General features: G+C 39.9%; 1 protein-coding gene across 1 annotated transcript in view; it reads right to left on the bottom strand.

The window, feature by feature from the left end:
• Positions 1–484: 484 nt before the first annotated feature.
• The window catches only part of TMX4 (thioredoxin related transmembrane protein 4), a 42,718-nt gene continuing 19,609 nt past the window's right edge, over positions 485–23,593 (bottom strand). Inside the window, exons 5-8 of the mRNA XM_033841066.2 lie at positions 17,896–17,941; positions 11,115–11,216; positions 6,434–6,497; positions 485–4,587 (exon numbers count right to left, since the gene is read on the bottom strand). Coding sequence (XP_033696957.1) covers positions 4,223–4,587; positions 6,434–6,497; positions 11,115–11,216; positions 17,896–17,941 — 577 coding nt within the window. The 3' untranslated portion in view covers positions 485–4,222. The remainder of the gene's footprint in view (positions 4,588–6,433; positions 6,498–11,114; positions 11,217–17,895; positions 17,942–23,593) is intronic.

Genomic DNA, 23,593 nt, shown 5'->3' with positions numbered 1-23,593 from the left:
AACTGTGACAAGGAGGAAGCCTTGTTTCTCTGCACTCATTCTTGGTTTCGTGAACCTTCCAGAGCAGCTAAAGGCAAGGGTTCAGGTTTCATGAAGTCAAGGAAAAGAGGGAGAAAGAAAGAGGGAAAACGAACAGACAGGATGGAGAATGGACACACGAAAATTAGTTTTTAAGGAAGTAATATTTTTCACTGCCTAGGCAAATGACTTCTGTGCCCCTGGTGGGGCATATGAAAAGTAATACACTGTTTTGTTTTTACTTAGTTATCACTATCATTAGGTTTCGATGCAAGTGGAAATTTACAATAAAATGAAAACAAATAGCATCAAGGATGATATACAATTCTGTGATAATGTGATTTGTAATTCAGGCAATGCCCTGCTTGAGACTCATATCCTGATTTCCCACTCCAGTTGCTACAGAAGCAAAAAATACAGAGATGAAGAAAAAAATAATTATCACTAGGCTTAAAGATTAAGACCATTCCAAGAATATAAATAATGAATTTATAATGTATTACAATACAAATAAACAGTATTTTTAGTATAAAAGCTGCACTTGCACCAAGAAGCTATTTAGTAACAAATATGATTAAAATACATCAGAAACATGTTAAAGTTGTATGAGTCACATGTGTCACAGTTCACAAGAAACTTCACTGAAAATAAGCCATCTGAAGGCCACATGTCCTGGTCTGAAACTATCAAAGGCCTTTCAACCAAACCTCCTGGTTCAGGAAAGATGCTCAAAAAACTGCCCCATCTGGGTTCATCAGACTTGATGACTCCATGTTTGGTTTTCAAAACAAGCTATAAGGGATCAGAATGTAGGACTGAGGTAAACAGATACTAAACAAGACGGAACTTTTCTATTAGCGCAAAAGATCTACATGAATACTTCCCAAGATATTATATTGAAAGAATGGGTCAACCACACATTTAGAATACTGGCAGAAATAACACTTTAACACTGAGATGAAGGACATATCGAGACTACTGAGACACATTAGCAAAAGCACCAATCTTCCCCTTCTTTCTCTCACTTCATGCCAATTTAAGGTTTTATGCTAAAAGCTCAGGTACATCCTATCATTTCTACCCCTTTTTTGGACTCTTTAATGTTTCCTATTCTGTAAAACAGGCTCCACTCTTAAAGGACTTGGTAATAAAAAGTCACATGCCAAGTACTTGCCTTAAAAGACACTTTTATCATCTACCCAAATTACACATACCCCAATCCTGGAGAAACACCATAGCTATCAACAAGGATACGGGCCATAAGAGAGTCAAAATTTGGCTTTCTCCACCATCAACATCAACCTGACCAAAGCTTGTTTGCTTTTTGTCACATTAGTAATTCTGCATTTCTTTTTGTAGTCAGAGAGGCCTGTGGCTAACAGGGATTGTGTTCCCAAGATCAGGCTGGGGGTGCGTGCCCATGTGGTGCCAGGCCCTGTGAGCTGAATGAGCAGGCCTTGCCCCATTCATGCTTACATTTCAAAGGGAAAGAAGGAAGTGGGATTGCCTATATGTTGCTTCAGCATGAGATCTCTAAGCAAGCTGGGGTGGTCTGGCAAGAGATGAATAATAAAAGAAAGAAACTAAGGAAAATGTACCTAGAAGTTTCAGATTTTCCCTCTAATCAGTGAACAGGCACCCCATTCCCACTACTCACACATAAAGCACTGCACCCCCATTCCCAAATGAAGTTTTATTTGCCTAATTTTGATATACATAAAATACTATTCTGTAACTAAATAACTGATATTGTAATATAGGGAGGCATGACTTTTATTTTTTCAATCAAAATCATGTTTCCATGCACTTGACTTCTGTATTAAATATATTATCTAAAGGAAAAGTCTATCAATCCTATTGAAATGTTAATCTAATTTTAAATTATTTTGGGTTGACTTTTTTCGTTTAATTTTATATTCAGTAAGTATTGAAAATGAACCTAAAGGCTAGAAGTGGAAAGAAATTAAATTAGATGTATACATCTTTCATCAGAATATTAAAACAAAAACAAAACAGGAAAAATGGTCCCTGTAGCCAGATACTTCAACTTTTAATGGATCTGGTTCTCCAAACTGTTTTATTCCTCTTCCTCCAATTTTTTTAAGTATCGCTGAGAAAGAAAATACATGTCTCATTACATAATCAGATACTATTTGGAGCCCAACTGGGAATTGGCCTTACATTTATAAAAAGCCAAAGTAGACTTTACTTCTTCATTCCTTCTCCTTTAGTGAAATACTCCACTTAAAAAAAAAAAGATTTCAACATTGCGGGGGAGGAGGTATTGTACAGAAAAGCCAAACTATGAAACCCTTCTTTTTCCATACCCTTGAACTCAATGATCTTTGAAAACTTTGTTTCAGCTGATTAGAAAAGAAAGAAAATCCAGGGACAGGAGGGCAGATCCAGCTCAGCTCTGATCCAGAAAGGCTTCCTGGTATCAGGGAGATGCAGCTGCCTCCCTCAGAACCATGGTGCTTTGGGTGAGGAGGTATCAGAGCCCCAGATGGTGGGAGGGGCAAGAAATGAGCACAAGTCAAGGTTTTCCCAGTCTGTCAGTTCTGTGATAGCCTCAAACTTGAGGTCGTGTTGCTGTCTGAAGAAAAAAATTATTGGCAACTCTTAATGAATGTCACCGCACTGGGGGATGAGACTGTCAGGTCAATGAGTTGGGAAGATGAAGAACAACCAACTCTAAAAACTGGATTCCGTCAGAATAAAAACTCCCTTTGTATGAGGCTTGCAACAGATTCCTTCAGCCACACCAGGGTAGAGTTTCAGAACCTCCCCTTCCTCCAGTGAGCCCGAGTTCAAAGTTAGTACAACGTAAGGGTTATTGAAACAGCCAGATAGGCATATGCTGCGTTTTTCTTTTTAAAGATGACAGAAGCTTTTTGAATTTCATAAACCTGTACTACTTATTATTCTGTCTGGACCCAAAGGGGTGTAGGATCAACTTTAGACATCTTTCATAAGCTTGGAATCTAATATTATGAATTTATTCTAAGACGCAAATCAGGTAGATGGATGGATTTTTTAAAAGACATTGGGCCCCCTGGGTACTTTTAGCAGATTGAGTATTGAGAGATTTACAGGGATAAAATTCTTTACAAGATTAAGGAAGAAGGAAACGAAACCAAATCTTTCATTTCCAGATATACACTTTCATTAATTCTTTCACCAAAAGCACATCACTGAAGGAAAACCAGAAATGGTTTTTCAGTTATTATTAAAGTGGTTCAAGAGCCAGGGAACCCCTTGAGATAGAAACAAAACAACACAGTATTCAAGTTTTCTTCATAAGACTACCTTGTACTGGCAAGACTTAGGAGACTTCTGGCTTCAAAAAGAATATTGCTAAAGGAACTTTTTGAAAAAAAAAAATGACATTTTGGCTAAAAACAACAAGAAAAATCTCTCTTGTAAAACCCCTACTTCCTTTTGAATCTCCAAAGGTTACAACATTTGAGATGCTTGGCAGTCATGGCTTCATGGGCTGTGCTTCTTGATTATCTAAACCCTTAAGGTGGAATAAACGCAGCTGATGTCAAGTAGACTGCTGTCTGAGTCCTCTCACTGAGGACAGATTGTGAAGAGTGTGAGGGGCCTGCAGGCCCATGGTGGGAAAGTTGGAAATGCTAAAGGTAAGAAATAAAACATAAGAAAGGAGATTTAGAGAGTTAGGAAGATTTCCAAGCTCTTTTCTACAATAATATCCAAGGCCCTCTCAAGTTCTATCTCTAAAAAGTACACTTGTACTATGGTACCCGACGTTTCTTACAGTTTGACAAAAATAAATATTCAATACAAGAAGAGGAAGCAAGTTATCAGCTACACCCTGAGGACGTTCATTCGCCCTGCTTTCATGTTAGGGGCCTGCAGCCCTGTCTACTGCCCATGAACAGTGCTCACGATGGCTGGGGATTGCTTCCTCTGGTCAAAACTCTGGGGCCCCAAGGAAATGAATTTGTTCTCATCACAGGTCCCGAACAGACCCTAACAGCATGTTTGTTTTTCTGTACCCTGTCATGCCTGAAAGATTCTCCTTAACATATATGAGAATAATGCCATGAGACTACATGGGCTAGAGATCATTTTTTAAGAGAAGCTTGCTCATTCAAGAAAAAATAAGGATTTGGTTTAAACTGCAGACCAGAAGTAAGCAGACATATTCTTTTGGTCTGTACCCTTGGAAACACTGTCATCAGGCTGACGGTCCCTTGTCGGCATGCTGACTTCTGCGCTGTCTCACTGTGTCTTCCGCTGCCTCTGTGCCAGCTGGACAGGGCTGCTCTGGGGCATTCTCTTCAGTCCCAGCAGGTCCTTCATCCTCCTGGGCCTCCCTCAGGGGCCCCTGGTCCCGGGCATCACTCCTCTTCTCGTCCATGCCAGCAGCCGGGCTGTCCTCCTCGTCCTCCTCTGCTTCTTCCTCATAACCAAGGTCTTCTTTCTCTTCTTCATCATCTACAAGGCTGTCCTTGTTTTCTTCTTCATTTGAATCATCCTTTCCTTCCTCTGCATCCTGCAACTGTTCAGTTGTACGAGCCTCCCCTGACCTAAGATTCTGCTCTGTGGAGGGAAGAGAGGGGAACATTCTCTGAATAAACAATGGGCATTCACAAATACTGTATGTTTTCACTAGTATGTGGAATCTAAAAAAATAAAACAAATGAATATAACTAAACAGAAACAGACTCATACAGAGAACAAACCAGTGGTTACCAACAGGGAGGGGCAAGATAGGGGAAGGGGGTAAGAGGTACAAGCTACTAGGTACAAAATCAATAAGACACAGGATGTAATGTACAGCATAGGGATATAAGTAATTTTTTTTTTTTCTTTTCCAGTACGCGGGCCTCTCACGGTTGTGGCCTCTCCCGTTGCGGAGCACAGGCTCCGGACGCGCAGGCTCAGTGGCCATGGCTCGCGGGCCCAGCCGCTCTGCGGCATGTGGGATCTTCCCGGACCGGGGCACGAACCCGTGTCTCCTGCATCGGCAGGCAGACTCTCAACCACTGCACCACCAGGGAAGCCCCAGCAATATTTTATAATAACTTAAAATGGAGTATAATCTATAAAAATATCAAATCTCTCTGTTGTACACCTGAAACTAATATAACATTGCACATCAACTATACTTCAATTAAAGAAAGGTCATTCAGCAATTGAGTACATTTAGCTGTGAAATGGAACAATGGGGCATATGACAGTCTTCTCCATCTTGGAACTATGTTATCACACAGGACAGATCTCTGGATGGCATCCTGGCCCCACCCATGGCCTCTCGACCTCTCTCTGGAGACTTCACTAACCATGTTGAATTTGGCACAGCCCAGGGGCATGGAGGGCAAAGGTTTCTTTGTGCTCTGTATTTTATACCGTGTAGAATGTTCAGTGACCCACTCACTGGTCATGGTGATCGGTTCAGAACTGTGACTTAAGCCAAGTCAATCAGAGTAAGTTTTTGGCCAGAGTCAGGAGCAAAAGCTTTCTCTCTTTCTACAGGGACTGCTAAGCTGATAAAATGTGAGTTGGGGCTGTTGAAAGCTACTGAATCAGGTTCATGAAGTAGAAACTATCATCCCTTGGGCTGTGCATGAAGCCAGAACATCCCTGGATTTTTCAGTTTTGTGAACTAATAAATTTTTCTTTTTTCCCCTAAGTTGTTTTAAAATGGGATTCTGTTACTTTTAAGAATTCAAAGGAACATATTTTATAATTATATATGGAAGTTTCAAAGCCTTAAAAACGTCAAGAACTAAAAAGAAATATAAGCTTATTTAGTTGAACTCCCACATAAAATTCAACAATTATGAAATCTCATAAGAGTCTTCATGGGGACTTCCCTGGCAGTCCAGTAGTTAAGACTCTGCGCTTCCGCTCCAGGGGACATGGGTTCAATCTCTGGTCGTGGAACTAAGAACCCACATACCTCACTGCACAGCCAGCCAAAAAATAAAAAAGAGTCTTCATGCAAACAATAGGAGTAAAAGCATGGAAATTCAGGGGTATTTGGTCCCAGGAACAGTGTGAAATAGTGAAAGGATTTGGGGAGATGGCTTTTAAAGGACTCAGGACAGTTACTGGCACACAGTAGACACTCAGTAAGTGTCAGTTCCCCTCCCTCCCTGCTCATTCCAGTTTCAATGAAGGAAAAGATGTCAACTGATTAATGAAGGGCAAACAATTCAAGGGAAAAAGCAATTGCCAAAATGAAATGTTCCTTAATTTAAGAGAGGAGAAAAAAAGAATTTTTGCTCAAATCTATCTAGAGAACATATTTCAAAGGAATTTGGTAATGGTGATGGTTTGGTCACCTAGCAAATCAGGGGAAAAATCCACTATCTATATGAGCATGAAAGGGCACACCACAGAATTCCAAAAATACTCTATTTCATGAATCTGTCATACTTACCAGAACCTTCAGATAAATGCCTTGGAAGTGGCAGATAGAAACATTCTGATATGACCACCAAGACCTGGAGGGAAAAAAGTGATTTCACAGTGAGTGGATAGGACATTTGTTACCAAACAACCTCAAAGTTAGGTCCTGCTTCTATAACCAGACATTCATAGACAAATATCAATACACAGCAATTGGTCAAAAGTCCTCAAAAAAAGACAAGGGTATAATTAAGAATTTTCTATTTTTCAAATGTGATATAACATAGGAAAACACTATTAACTGTAGAACAGGGGTCACAAAGTCAAATGTATACACACAGACCACTAAAAATAGATGAATCAAGCAAGTGTAAGAAAACAAGACACTATCAGCCAAGTCTAAAGTGATCTTTAAAAAAGAAAACATATTCTGACAAATAAAAGTAGTCTGTACATGGGTTGTCTCTCACCAGTGGGTAACCCTGATTGTGTGGAAGAATACTTCAGGGTGTAGAATTCTTAAGAGTCCTATAAGAAATTACTACAGGGACAAACTGTGAGAAAACACTTCAGTGATGTGAACTAAATCCTATTTTAAACAGTGATTGACTGGCTTCACACCTCTGACCTTGAAAGCAGCATTGAGTCACTTGCTACTTACTATAAACATGCTGTTTCCCTTGATAAACCACAAGCTCCTAAGAGGCAGGTTCATTCTAGTCCATGTTCCAGGCCTGGATGGTGTGGGCCGTGGTGATGAAACTGACAGGATGACGTGTGAATCGGGGCCAAGTCAGCGGGAGCCCCTCGCTCTCTACGCCCTCCCCATGTCCTCCCCTACACAGTGCACAACACAGAGAAGTCAGCACAGGAGGAAGCTGCCCACTGAGAAGGGCTTCACAGTTCCTCTTTTACCTAGCTAACTCCTGGAGTTCACCTACACTTTGAACAACTGCCCAGTCTTTAAAATAGGAATAGTACTTCATAAATATGTTTTTAAGGGGCTCTAAAATTTAAAAAACCCAAAGTCATTGCCCTTTTGATTCAATTTTATAAACATCAAATGAGAACCTCACTTTATTACCATCTGTATATTCATTTATTACTTACTTAATATTTGCCTCATTAGGTTCAAGATATCATGTTAACTTCTGAGGGGAAGGGTTCAAAAAGAGAAAAAAATGGCAGTCTAATTAAGAAGCAATATGGAACAGGGGTCTCATAAAAAATGAAGAAAGCTCTTTGATAGATACTTAAGAGATACAGAGATTACAACCAGTTATGGGGGTGGGGAAGACTCTAGAATGACCACTTGAAAGGTGGCATTTAGGGTCCTGGGCATGGTCAGGAGCGGAAGGGCAGCAGCAGCTATCTGGCTCTTGTAAGCGACACCAAACTGGACCACAGGGGCTCTTGGATCCAGAGAAAGGCCTAAATGCCAGGCTGAGGAGACCCATGTGCTGGGCAGTGTTCCTCCTTGGGAAGGAACAAGCTCCAAGCCATCAAATTGATTTGAACAGCAAAGAGGAAAACATCTCCATCTGAAAAGACTGAGGTTGAAAACCTATTTCTAATATGACAGTCACTTGCTTATAGTAGCTATTCACTGGACATAATGTTCTTTGTGACTTTTATTTTTTTTCCTTTTGGCTTTCTTAATACCAACTGGAGGGGAAATTTTTGGTCCTGACACATTGCAAGGGAAAGAAGAAACACCTGCCAGTGACAAATAACTGGCATTTACAACAAAGCCTGGGAGGGAGTAAGTCCCACCTGCGAGATACCTGGGCCATCTAGAGCGCTAGGTAAGGGGGCCTAGCACAGACTTATGGGACACCAGCCTCAACCTTGTCAGCTGTGTGACCCTGGGCAAGTCACTTAACTGTTCTCTCACTTGCACTTTCTCTTGAAAGGACAGGCTTGGGACTAGTCTATCACTAAGGGCTGTTTTATATCTCTAAGAGTATATAATTCCATTATACTGTCTTCCTTCCCAGAAATTGGGAGGAAAACCCTCTCATTCTATCAGTTCAGGATCTATTTTCCAGTCTCAAGAACCACTCCCTTGGGATGAGTCACTTTCTGAGCCACTAAGAATGGTACTGTTTAAAAACAGGGTCTATATAGGATTGGTGTCCTCATCTTCATCTTCCCTTCCATGGTTAGGTTTTCAGGTTTCAGCTTAGCAGACAGCCAGGCATCTAAAAGAGGAGAGTAGACGGATTTGCCATCTTTCACAGGAAAGATGAAACTTTCTTCCACTAGGAACTGGTCAGCAGCATGTAGAAAAATAGTCCACCCAAGCTGCAAAATCCAGACAGTGTCCATACCTACCAACCGAAATGGAGACCAGATAACAGAGGCAAAAGATTGCTACCTGTGTTTTCCATTGCTTTTCTGCCTGTCTACAGATTTGCTATCTTCCACCCTTCAAAGCAGAGTTGCTGATGTCAGAAAATGATGCGGCCTGAGTGATTTGATACACAGACTATGCACTTAAGGATCTTTCCCATATTGGTTTAAAATGCAAAATATATACTTGATTTCTAAAACTGAGCTCTTTGTTTACATGTGAAAAATAACATTTAGTAAAATATTTCAACCACTAGGCTCAATCAAGACAGCAAGCAAAAATCAAACTAGCAGCCTTGTTTTGACTTCCCATCTTTTAAAATTAAGGAAAAATAGGAAATGTAATAGTCAGGCTTATGGGAAACAATGACTTGATCCGGAAATCACTTCTTATGGAAAACATCCTGCCCTTTCTGGCCACTGCATAAGTTAAACTCCATAAAGACTCATAGAGGGAAGGAGACCCTCCAAGGTCACCAAGACCAAGTTTCACATAACTGCACACTGGGCCTTGCTTTCAGCCCCCAGTTAATGGCAAAGGTGACACAGAGCAATGAACTGATCACCTGCAGACCTCATTGAAGGCAAAAATTCTAGCTGTTGTGTTTCTTTTAACATGTTACAGTTGTAGAAAAGGCATTTTGAGCAGAGACATGTGTTTGCTATTTTATGGAAATGTATTAACAGAAAATGTATGAGTCTATTACTGCTTTGAAATTATTATTTCCTTAAATAACATTCTCTTCCCAACTTCTTATGAAGGAACAGTAATCTCTATCACTTAGTCACTTGAATAGTCTAGAATCAACTCTCTTCTTTCTTCACGTCAAGCCTCTAATAACCTTCCTACACTGATTATTTGACTCTAAGTTTCCAAATAACTTAGGGCTTAGGCAGGCTTGACTTCTTGGACTTACGGTCAACCTCAAAAGTAAAATTCTAAAACTCTTTATGTGAGAAGAGTTTTCAGTGATCTTCCAATAGGCCCACACTCAAACTACATACCCCATAATTCCATCTCAGAATCACCCAGGATCTCATACTGTTCCCCCTACAGAAGCCTCACACTCATGCAGCTCCAGAGTAGACGGTAGATGGGAGAAGCACATTTATATCCAAAGTCAAAGTTATATCCAAAGTCAAATCATTTTAGGCCAGAGCATTAGGGAAATGTTAGTTAGCAGTAAGACTAATGCAGCAGAATGGAACATACCTAGGACCTAATGAATGACATATCTAAGTTCTATCCCCACCCATGAAGTTAACATCAGCAATCAAATGACAAATATAAACCATAATACGAAGTAAGCATGTTCATGGCAAAATAAAATCGAGCTTCCTTGGCTTCTTGGAATATGACTTTGTAGTACCAAGTTGTGACTTGCTATAAAGGCGACTGCTAACATTTTAAGCTTATTTTTTAAAAGACCTTGCAAAAGAGCTGAAATACATTACAAAATGTAAGGATAGACTTTAAGACAATCTTACCTAAAGGGCTGTCCTTTTCATACAAATTTTTAGTGATCATCAATTATTCCTATCATACAGTGTTTAAGGGCTATGTGATTAGTATATAGTATAGTAACTTTTATGAACTTCTTAGACTTTAAAGCCCAAACTGATCAAGTGTAGGTAAAGAGAAAGATTTCAAAAATATATACAACCAAGAGTAAAACACGCCCAAACATTTATAGTTGCCTATATAGTTAAGTAAATAAATGTATTATTCCAACACTTACCTAACTCTAGGGAGAAAATACACACATACCTAATGGATAGTAATTTTCATATCCAAAGAAGACATAGTGATGTGGTTTGCATCTTATTTTTTCACATAATAATGATTGTGTTTTTTATCCACATTATCTTACACACTCCACCTGGGGAAAACTGCAGTGTATGTATAAGCAGCTGGTGAGTTTAGAGGTTCAATTTGAGTATACGAACAGGAAAGATCATCTTGTTCACCCAAGGAACAAATTCACAGCTTTGGTCTTATCATCACAATGTTCTAATCAAGTAGGCAATTTGTGAATTCACAGCTGACTCAGTTGTCTTGGAAACTGACTATGAATTCGAGTAAGTCTCTATTTCTTTCTTCATTACTGCCCATATTTTGGGTAGCACACGACTTCAGAATATTTAAGAGAGAGGATTAGGCAATAATAATTTAATGAATTTTCCAGTATTTCTCAAATTTCCATTGAAAGCAGTATCAAACAAGCAAATATTATTTAACTGCTTAGATTACACGCAAAATGATGTTTGTTTATGAGCTTTTTCTTTCTTGGCTGCTTTCCAGTTTTGCATGAAACCAACTGGCTTTAAAGACAAGAAAAAAGATTGGCATTATCTCTTACCAGACCCATGAAAAGGCCAAAAATCAAGGTGGCTATGATGAAAAAGACGTAAGAACACCAAGCAGGAACTCCAAGGGTCACTGTGAAATAGTTGTGAAGATGCTGTAATCAGAAGAAAAAAGTAAAAAAAATATATTTATAATGAGGACTAAGAATGTCTGAATCTCCCTCTTTATCTATAACTCAAGTCTGCAAATTGTTTCTACTTATATGAGCCCCCACAAAGGTCGTCCAGCAGTTTATGCATCTATATGATTCTTCAAGAACAAGTCAAATTTTACAACACTGAGAATCTGAGAGTAATAATCAAGGTCATATGTAGTAAAAGTTATACTTCCTTAAAGTTCATGATCAAATAGAACTCTGGTAGAATTGGTTATCTAGTCCCTTCTTCCATCCTGAGATTTTTTTTGTCACTCTGTCCTAATAATTTATAACCTTAATTTTTACTCATAATATGGCATCCATAAAAAATTAAACTTCTTGGGCCTTTACCAATTTTTAAGTAGAACTAAATTACTACTTACGGAACATCAACCATTTAAAATGTCTCTGTGCTTCCTTTTCTAATCAGACTCTTATTATTGCTCTACCCTCACTCATCCTTAACAACTTTCCTAATCACCATAAAACCTGAATGTAATAATAGAAGAAATTTTCCAGTTAATTCATTATGAACAAATAAGATTTCATCGGTCTTCAAATAGAGTGCACATCCCTTCTTGTTTACTGTCCCCTGGGACTCTATTTGATGCCAAACACTAAAAAATAAGTGAGAAGATACAATCTTAGCTAGAAATTATTTACATGCTAAATCATACAGGAATTACAGATATGAGCCTGCCAGTCTGGAGTCAAAGCACATTTATATATGGACTTGCAAGAGCCATGCTGCCTCATGATGGCTTTGTGATAATCTATTTTAGGCTCTTACAGCTTTAAAAACATTCACTAAAAAACTAATAGTTTTATGATTTTGTTATGTCTATAGATAGTTTTATCTATAAAATTACTGGGCACAGGATGAAATGGCTCCAAGCTAAATGCCACCAGCAAGCAGATATAATGACTGAATGACTTGCCTAGAACTGATAAGGTTGATGAAAATGAGGCCAAGATTCTATTTTAATATTTCTCAAAACCTAAGTTACTCGACTATCTCCCATTGGTTTCTCAGTTTATAACTGTCAATACAATTAAATAATATATTTTATTCTGGCTTAATTCAGAATAATAAACAAAAAAGCTTGTTAACTGATCTAGAATAATCTGAGATCTCTTCTCTCCAATTTTTTACTCAGCAGTAGAGATATATCTAAAGACTCATCAAGTTTTTAAATACACATAATCAGTGTTCAATAAATATTTATTGAATAAGAAAAAGATACTAGCAAATCCTTAAACTATTCATAAGAAATGCAAACAACTCTTGATTTGAAAAACTGTCATCTGTCCTCTGCTGATGGCACTGGTCGTCACTCTGTCTTCAGCCAGGGCAATTATTTATTAAGAATAATCTAGGGCTTCCCTGGTGGCGCAGTGGTTGAGAGTCCACCTGACAACACAGGGGACAAGGGTTCGTGCCCTGGTCCGGGAAGATCCTACATGCCGCGGAGCGGCTAGGCCCGTGAGCCATGGCCACTGAGCCTGCACGTCCGGAGCCTGTGCTCCGCAACGGGAGAGGCCACAACAGTGAGAGGCCTGCGTACTGAAAAAAAAAAAAAAAAAAAAAAAAAATAATAATCTAGTATTCTGCAGCCCAAGTAGGCAAAAGAGGTATTTGGGATACAAAAGGTTGTTTCATTCAAATTCCGTTCAATGGAAGTTTTAAGATGCATTGCACAGTTCTCTACTTTAGGAAATTTTGTATATTGAACATAGTTTATTTATGCTTTTCTTGATTATTCAATGTCATCATCAAGATTAAACTGTGAAATGTGCCAAAGAATTAGAAGACATGGAAAGCCAGTATTCCTTTGTGCTGACCCATGGATGTATGAATTCTGGAACTTGCTTTATAAGTAATATCTGCCCATATAGTTGGAATGAATAACAGCATCCAGTTATAAGTCCTTCTGGACAGTGTCTTGTGCCCTTTTGCAAAATAAATGATTTAAGAAACCCTCAAGAAATTTTCTAAGTTATTTTCTAGGATTCAATAAATTGTGTGCCTTTGAATCACTGCATTCTGAGACAGTCTTAGTGCTTTCAAAAACATCCTCTTATTATAATAGGTTCCACTTCAATTTTCTTGTATCAACTCACTCTTTAAAGGATTTATTTGAGCTTCTTAGAGAAACTCTGCCATCTTGTGGTCTTTTTAGGTGATTATTACTAAAGCCTCATTAATCAAGTTGTGCTCTCACAACTGTAGCCACAAATCTTTACCTGTTTACTTTGTCTGAGTCCACGATGGTTTCAGAGTACCTTTAAGAGTATTAGGGTTCCTGGTACTAGGCACTTGAAGTTTTGCTGTATATATGTTTCCAAATAATAACTGATTAAAACTGATCTGGTTCAATTTTAGATTTCTGTGTTTCCTTTCGTTGCCAGGTAAAGTAACAGTTTTCACTTGTGGAAAATACTGACCTAGTTCAATATTATATATGCTCATTACAAGGAAGCATCCTGTTGTTTACTTATGCACGAAAATGTCGCCTGCTGGGCTCAATACCTTATACTTTTGCAATAGGTGACTGAATTAGAGTTAAGTTTTGGCTACATACATTTTGGCTACATACATTTGAACGAGAGAACTAAATGCAGAATAAATGAGAAGAATATTCCAACCAGTGGTCAGATGGATTTAAGGAATGGAGCCAGGCCAAGGTGTCCAGGGGTCAGAGGTGGAGCCTCCCCTCCCCAGGGAGGCCAGCAAGCCCTCTGGGATCTGAACTACTGCAGGTCAGGTTAAATCCCGCCCAAGGGCACCACTCATCCAGCCCAGCGTTGCAGAGTCTCATTCAGAGCTGGGCTGGCCCCAAGGGACAGAGAGCCTTTTGAATTTAAATCCCATCTGCATCCCAGGATATACCCTGAGGAGTTTGGGAATGATCCTTAAACCCCTTTCAGACACAGATTAGAATCCTCAAAATATCCTCCCTGTGTGGGAGTAGCTCAGAAAGCCTTCTCCAGTGATCACCAAGGGCTCACTTCCCCTTCTATGTTCTACCCTCTCAACACCTCCAACAAGACACAAATCTGCAGCCTCTTGTAGGCTCGAGGGGAGGTGACTTGTGGATGGGCACCATCTCACTGTAATATGGTTCCAGATATTTTTACAAACAACAAAAAATCCAAAAACAGTAAGAGAAGAGACACCACCATCTAAAACAGAGGGGGATGTTTTAGAGTTTTAAAATTCACTCTGGTTATTCTCCAGTCTAAACATTCATGGCCTTTAATTCTCATCATGAGATAACTGATAAATCATTAAATCTTCTCCATCACACAGCGTGTCCAATAAGTTACCTTATTGTAACTAAAATTTGCCATATGCCTGCATATTTTCCTAACAACAGTAACACTGAGGAGAGGTATTAACTTACATCCTGTATTAGCTCAGTAAGCAGCACAAATTCAACAAATAAAGTAATGCTTAAATACATTCAAATGCTAAACCTAGTTAACAAAAGTACACATTGTACAACTGTCATAAAACCCTATTTCAATCCTATCAACCGTGGTTAAAAAATAAGTGAAAAAAGATAAAGTATTCCTTGTTGACTAATCAGTGGAAAAAGTAAAATAATGATGACAACGATGAATAATGAATAAAAGTAACAAAAAAACAGTTCTCAAGTACATGATAGGCACCAGGTTCTATGCTAAGCACAGAACAACTGTCTATGGCAGGGAAAACAAATGGGTTGGGAAACATACAGCGGGTGGACTAGCAACCCATCCATGGGACACTGCTGCTGAGAAAAGACTGACTCCTATCTATCTATGCATCCACAAAAATCTCAGTATGGTAAGAGACTGTGGATTGGCATCAACAATCTTGCCTCACTGGCATTAGCCCCTCTGCATCTTTCTTTCTTCCCTGTTTTTACCTTCTTCCTCAGAGTCTTTACACTATTTTAGTTCCAGTGCTGTGTTTCTTCTGTTCACTGTTAATACAGTTGCACTACAGTTTTATATTATCTAGACTTGAGTTAAAAACAGATTATGTTCCCCACAATTACATACTCAACATTGATGTGAGGATCTTGGGCACAGGAGAAGAACCAGCTAAATAAGCTAACTGAGCAGCCAGGTGGTCAGCTAGGAGAACGGGCTTAAGTATCAGCAGTTCTGTAAGGACAAGGCAAACTATAGCTAGAGGTTGCAGTGGGAATCAGAGACTGATGCATAGCCAAGGACTGGGTCACACCAAGCCAGAGATCATACCCTCTGAATAAGAGGACAAGGGCTGAATTCTGAAAACACAAGTGGTGAGAGCCCTTCCCAGAGATTTGATGAAAGGCTGGGGACTTGTTTCTAAGAATAAAAGAAATTACAAAAGTTTGTCAAGAGGCTTGAGGAAACCAGATGCTGATACAGAGAGTAATACCAGATTTCTGTTATAGATATTTAAGGTAATGTGTACACATATGAGGAGACTAAAATAACCTACAAACCTACCATCTATATTCTTTTAGTCATGTACATCCCCACCCCGCCCCCCACCACACATACACACACAATCTACAATCAGGGCAAATGTATTAGTGACCCCAATAAATATAAATGGACTAACTTTATCAGTGAAAAGAATTACTTCTTGCTATATGCTTTTAAAAAGATTTACTTAAAACATAACAACAAAAAGGTTGAAAGTAGAAAAAAATATCCCAGGTATACACTAACCAGAGAGAAAAAATATGGTATTAATATTAGACAAAATGACCTAATAGAATGTAAAATGCAATTGCTGTTTGTCAAATTCTACAGTTTATCTTATAAAATTGTATTTTTTGTTCTTTTAAAAAATATCTGGAAAGTCTGAACATATGTATATATAAAATATATAAATATCATATATACTTTACTTCTCAGTCCTAATAAGAACATCTTAATTGGTTATTCAGAGATGGATCATATTCTATTCTCCAAATGGCCTTTTCTCTTAAGTCCAATGCATCCACACAGAATCCATCCATGCTGCCCAAGGCTGTGCACTGTGCCTACAAAGATAAAACATCAACTCCTGGCCTTGATGTGCTCCAAATGCCACACATCGTAATCATTTGCATGACATGATGAAAAACTGCAACTCCTTGTTTATCAGTCAAGCTATAAGAGGTCTGAGCAATCATTTATTTTCCCTGGTACTATCTTTGAAAATAAAACTACTCTTTAACAATGTGTGAAGGTCACAATCAGCTTCCATCTAAGCTCTTCTTAACCCTCAGAACAAATTCATCTCTTGACCTGCAGTTATAATAGATTCTGTGCTAAGATCTTGATGATGATTCCTCACACTTATTAATTAATCCTCTTGGATTAGACATTATATAGCTATAAGGTTTTCAGATAGCTATCAGAATATATGACTCCATCAACCTTTATTGTCAAAATACTGCAATAGGCTGAATCCCTTACTCTCAGTTCCTGGTTTGTAATTCATAATTCTCAACCTTTGAATAAACTTCTTGCCAATATTACGAAAATATCAGAAGAAAACCATATGAAACTCAAACTATCTGAAAAGGGAAAAACGTTAGTTATTGTTTAATATGATAAACAAATGTCAAAAAAAACAGTTAACAAATCTTAACCAAAAAAAGACTGAATCTAAGTTACCAATTTGCTTTCTGTTTTAAAAATTAAACAAAAAAAACCCTAAAGTAGGTATCTCACAAGGCAGGAAATATAACACAACTGAGAAACTAGGACACAAAAATTTGTTCTTAAATTTCCCTAAACATACAGTAAATGCATGAAAAACAGAGAGTCTTCATGAGCTCCCTGAATATTAAGTTCCAAATATGATGCATGACCTATAATCATAGCTTAGAAAAGACAAATATAGGGAGGGACTCACTTCTAAAGATCTTTTGAAATACTTTAAGGATATATATTTAATTTCACAGCAATTTTGTCAAATCTGGTAGGATTTATTAGTTCACCCTACATGTAAAGAGGAGCAAAAGCTTATGTGATACATTCAAGATTATGTAACAGTTCAACATTTTAACCTAAATAAGTTCTAAGCCACTGAAAGGACTCAGTGAAATGATACAATCACACATATCAGGGGCTCTCTTCCATAAAGGGCCACATCATAAATATTTTAGGCTTGTGGGCCATATGATCTCCATCACAACTACTCATCTCTACCACTGTAGTGTGAAAGCAGTCACAGAATACAAGTAATAAGTGCATGTGACTGTGTTCCAACAAAACTTTATTTACCAAAAAGGGTGGCCTGGCCCACACACAAGTTGGCTGATCCCTGACAAATATTTGATCTGTAGGGAGATTACAACAATGGGAAAATAAGATGAAGAGAAACCACATAAGCCCTTTCAGCTTTGTTAAAAGGATTCATTACCGATCTAAGAAAATATGACTTTGACACAGTAGTTACAGGTCTCTGTCCAATTTATGTCCTTAGAAGGACACAAAGACACACTTCCACTGTGACCCCATGTAAGAGTAGTTCTGTGACTTAAAAAGAAAATGGAAATTATAAAACCATTTATAAGTGTTTATTTTCCAATTATTTAGACGCTACCGTTTCACTCTTAAAAAAAAACCCTCTGCCAATATAATAATAAAGGGCATATTTACTCACCCATATCTTGCCAGAGATGCTAAAAAGACCAGCCATTCCAGACATCCTAAAAAAATAAAGAGAAGGAGAACCACTGGTGATGTATGGTATTAAAAAACAAACAAGCAAACACAAGATTCAAGTCACAAGGACTACTCCTCCACTTCTTGCAATACATTGTCCTCTCTCCTGGATTCATTTCCATCCTTATAGAGCTTAGACCCCATGGTCACCATCTGAATTACTCTGCTCTAAATACGGTCAAGTCCCTGATCCTTTCTCCCTGCATGGTGCATGCCTGGCGAAATCCCTAACCCTGAGCAGCTGAATGTCTCTGGGGAAAAAATCATGATCTCCCCTCACAGTCACAAACCTCAGCGAGCACTCAATACGGCCCAGTCCCACTGTTATCTTTTAGGCTCTTACCTGAGAGCCTATCATATCCTTTTCTCTCCCTTCAAACTTTACACACCCTCCCCTCCCCATGCACTCTCAGCTAACAAACACTGCTTGTCTGTCACTGTGAAACCAGAGCCATTATGTGATCTCTCTTATCTTCCCAGCAGCAAATCTGAGCCTGGTGTACAACTGCATCCACCTTCTCCTATTGCAACAGAGAAAGTCTACCTGCCTGAGCACAGTCCAAACCCTCCACTCGTGCCTTGCACCCCATCCCTTCTGTCTTGCTAATGACTTGGTTTTTCCTGTCATCCCATTTCTTGCATCAGCAATTTCTCCCTCTCTGCTGGATCATTTTCATCTGCACGAAAACATGTTCTACCCTCTCTCATCTTTTGAAAAGAGTATCACTGGACCTCAGACGGCCCTCCAGCTCAGCTTCACAAACTTCTCCAAAGAGAAGCCTATACTTGCTGCTGCTTCTTCCTCACCGTATCTTTAACCCATTCAAATCTGGCTTCCATCACTACTGCACTATCACTCCTTGTCAAGGCCACAATGACATCGCATTGCTTCACTCAATGTCTCTATCTCAGACTTGACCTCTCTTAACCCCTTGGTAACATGGGACACGAGTGACTATTCCCTCCTTCTTGAGCACCTTTTACTTGGCTTCTAGGAAACTGTGTACCCTCACCTGTCCTCCTGCCTCACCGGTACTCATTTTCAATTTCCTTTTGCTGACTCCTTCTCTACCCAACTTCTTAACTTTGGAGTGTCCTGTGGCTCAGGCCCAAGCACTTTTCTTTTTCTCTCTCTCTAGGTGATCCCCTTCCTTTTAAAACTTTAAATACCATCTATATGCCTTGTATTTGTGTTCCTGAATTCTCCATGGAGACCCAGCTCCATGCATCCAACTTGGCAGCTCTACAAAGAAGTCTGCATCTCAAACTTTCCATGTCCAACCCTGAACCCTTGATTTTTCTCTTGCTCAAATCAGTAACTGGTACCAAGACCATCAAATTCTCAAACCAGAAACCAAGGAGTTGCGTGTGTGTGTGTGTGTGTGTGTGTGTGTGTGTGTGTGTATGAATCTTCCCTCTCCTTCATCTGAGCAAAGTCTACCTTTAAAACATATTTTATTTTTAATAGTAAAACAATTATTAAAACATTTTACAACTACATTTACATCATATAAAAATTTAAATTTCGTTTAAAAGTATCAATTATAGTGGTGTTGGATTCACATTAGCAATCACTACATGATCAAAGAGAGTGCTTTCCTTTGCTTTATTACACAGTTATTTCTATTGAGTTAACTACTCAAGTTTCAGACTGCTTTATTTTTTTTCTCCAGGTATACTCCTTTCTTTAGGGCTCCTAAAGCTTCAAACAATTGTTCCTTCCTATCTTTAAACTCAGTCCTGTCTCAGTTTAATTCAACATCTATTAGCAGACATTGATTTCAATCTTATTCTTCTTAGCTATTATTATGACATACAGGGAAACAAAAGAAGCATCAAAGCTTAACATTTGCCAAGTGTTTTTTATTTATTAGGGGCCATGATTAGCACTGAATCTCAGTCTTCAGGGAAGAGCTGGGAAAGTGAAAACTATGATCTCATCTTCCATTTAGAGACTAAAAAGCCTGCTGTAAGTGGGCTCTGAGTGATGCTAAGTTTAATCACTTGGTTAACCAGTGATTGAGACAGACCTCTCCAGTGGAAATGCAGTTTTCCCTTGGTAATGGGTAGGTCATTTGTGGGGTGATATGTTGGCACCATACAAATACCCATTACCCCACAATCTTCTGCCCAAGAGTTTTACAAGTATTGATGACAATGGTCCTGGTTGGCCATCATGCTACTTTCATGCATCCACTCCACACGATTCCTATAACATTTAATAAACTGTAATATTATACTTATGTTCGGTATTCGGAAGGCATCTGAAGTTGTATGGCACTTAATTTAAAAGGCTTTAAAGGCCTGTTCAGCAGTCACTTGTTAACAGCAGAACTATAATTTTATTAGCACCAGCTTCTAAGTCTGTAGTGGTTCCCAACTTTGGCTGCTCCACAGGAACACGAGGCTGCCCCACCAGTACCAGTGTAATCAGAGTCTCTAGGATGGCAGCCAGGGGTCAGTAGTTTTCAAAAGTCCACAGGTGATTCCCCTGGACAAGTAAGGATGCAAACCACTGCTCTCAATCATAGTAATGGCACTTCTTACCACTTCAAATTCAGAAAGGTAGAGTTTTGGCGAATCAATAAGCTGACTTTACAGTTCTCTGAAAATGTGAAGAAAGTGCAACACTGTCAGTTTTCGCTAGAAAACTAGTGCTCTTGAAACTCATAATTCCTTAAGAAGAATCCAACATCACAGACGTTAAGCCACACTGCATGATTTTTGGGAAATCGAGTCCAGAATAAGGCATGTTTTCTGCCCAATTCTCAAAGAGATCACACTAATATTGTATAAGTGATTAAGAAGGGCCCAGACCTGGAATCCACGACAAAGAAATGAAGCTGATAATTTGGTGGAGGGAGCAGAGACGGCAGCAGCCTAATTTTGCCTACGGGGTCCAAAAGTGGCCTTAAGTAAGCTTCCCTCAGAGAAGAAATTGACATCATCATGAAATACTAATGATACTCAGATATTTCAAATCTATCCCTAAGCCATTTTTTTCAACCAGAAATTTACTGCATTTCCCAAAATACACAAAAGTAAAAGTTTCAAGTAAGAGCCCAACCATCAGTCATGTCCATCTTTCTGCAAAAGTCACACAAAAGGATGATGGAGAGAACATCTTTATAACAGTTACACACTTCAAAACCACAAGCACCCAACCCAAGGGTATGTTAGCTAGAATTATGTAAGATTCACCTTTTAATTGTGTCCTGTGTCCTGCCAGGTCCGGTAAGGAGGGCTCTCACCCAGCTGGCAGGCCAGGTGTGACAGTCAGGCGCCTCCTTCCCCCATCCCCAGCCCTGGCCCCCTGCCTACTGATGAATGTCCCTGAAGCTGAGTGGTGAGAGGTGGGAGCAGACAAGTGGCCCAGGTGGGCAGCGGGAGGAAAGCCTTGTTTGTATGTTATAACAATGACAGTGATGCTCATGACAATGGGACTGCTCAAGCTCAAACCGTGTCAACAATGCGGATACAGAGCCTCAGGAAGACTGAAGACATGAGCATCTATTTGTTGGCCCTGAGTGGGCAGCAGCCGGAAAGTGAAAGTGCCACTGGATCCCTCTCCCTCTCTTCTGCATTACAGCTCCCATCTTACCTGGTCCATCACAAGGAGGGAGCCTGGGTCAAAGGGTGGCCCAGAGTGGCAGGGATGCCAGGAGGGGACAGAAGGAGCTCTGGGGTGAGGAGTGAAAAGAGAGAAAAGTCTCACAGGCACTCCAGCCACCAGCTGTCAGAGGTTCTCCAGGCCAGGTCAAACTACAGGAAGGGAAGCCCCGAGCAAGGGAAGCTGAAACCCGAACACGGTCAAAGTGATGACTGAAAACGCTTAATCCCTCTGTCAGTCAAAGAAAAGCTGCTGTGTCTTCAGTCCCCATCACTAAGGAGGCCCAGCACATTATTGGATTCTGGGTACTGGAGAAAAATGCATGCCTCATTAAAGAGGTCTTGCCAATCACAAGGAAGCAGAGCATCCATGGGCAGCTGCCTGGTCCTGGCATCTCAGTTTAGCATGGAGGGGTGGCAGCTGCTCTTTGGGGGAAATCTCTCTCACTTCACCTGAGGCAAAGCTGCTGGCAACAATGTCTCCATTTAGAGGCTCCCCTGAGTGCCTGAGGGAGCTCTCCTAAATGCCACCAGTGATGTGCACCACAGCACCGCCACTGTTCAACCTCAGCACCCACTCTGCACGGCCACCAGTGGTGGCCCCGCTCAGCAGGCAAAACTCAAGGCCATTCTCACTGCAATAGGATGAGGCCAACCTGCAATACGGACCTCAACCATGTCCCTCAGGAAGAAGTTAGAATCTTATTTCAGTCTATTATCTATTGTAACCCGCCCAAAGCAGCTTAGAGCAACCTGCTAATTTTTGTCACCACCAATAATCACAGGGGGATAAAGGCCACCCCCACCCCACTAGAGAGACCACTCCCACTACCTGCAGCCCAAAGGGGCACAAGGCACTTCAGTTAGGTTTTGCAGCCCCCATTCCATTGGTCTGGGTGGGGTCAGATGGGTATAATAATAGGGTATTGTATTTATGATTTTCAAAACGAGTTCTTACCTTTAACAGAATGACACATTTGGTATCTCTTTCAAAACAATTGATTAAAAAAAGCTATAATTTGATGATCATTATAGGTGGGTAAAGGGTACATGGGGGTTATTGTACTATTTTCTGTACTTTTATGTATGTTTGAAAGTTTCCATAATAAAAAGTGAAAAAAAAAATTGAGTTCTTGTACAAAAATATAGAACAAAGTGGCTCATACCATTATGATTTGTGTATGATTCATACTTGTTACAAGCAAAATAACATGTTGCCTTAAAATACTACCAGAATATAATAAGGAAAAAAATGGAAATGGATGAATTCCTAAAAATGCCACACATCTACTGGTAGCTACAATTTCCAAATTCAATACATCATTCCCAAGATAAGTTAAAAGGCAAACATTTTGGGCTTCACTGGTGGCACAGTGGTTGAGAGTCCACCTGCCGATGCAGGGGACACGGGTTCGTGCCCCGGTCCAAGGCAAACATTTTAAAAGGAAGGTCTGAAAAACATACATTTTTCAAAGGATCACCTGCAAGTTTAAGAATTAATTCCAAGTTTTCTACATTCTCAGAACTCATAAAGTCTCAAAAATCCTGTGGATCAGTCCCTTTTCCAGCCCACTTTCTAACCTTCTGGAATATGAAACCCATACACCATCCAGTGACACCTCCAATTAACAGCTGGGTTGCCACGCTATACTTCTCGGCTGAAGGCCCAGATTCCTACCCAAACACCTTGCGCCACCATGGCTACTTTTTAGCAAGGTCTGCAAGGTCCAGTGACTCAAAATTTCCCTCAGTCTCCTTAACTGGCTGTGGCCATTTTGGCAAGCTTGTCTCATGATGACCCCTGCAGGGGCTCGGCGTGGTGGGACGTGGAGTGGCAGGCACGCTGCCACCGGCGCGAGATGGCTTCCAGCATGTGGGGCAGATGTTTAAAACATATTTTAGGTCCACCCATTCTCTCCATCCCCACTGCCACCACCCTGATCTGCACTGACACCATCCCTGGGCTAGACTCTACCTGTCTCGCCTCTCCACATGGCCTTTTCCACTCTCTGCTCACCGCGTGCGCT

Source organism: Tursiops truncatus, chromosome 15, assembly GCF_011762595.2.
Source record: "Tursiops truncatus isolate mTurTru1 chromosome 15, mTurTru1.mat.Y, whole genome shotgun sequence".
Classification (NCBI taxonomy): domain Eukaryota; kingdom Metazoa; phylum Chordata; class Mammalia; order Artiodactyla; family Delphinidae; genus Tursiops; species Tursiops truncatus.
This window is presented reverse-complemented; position numbering and strand designations above follow the sequence as displayed.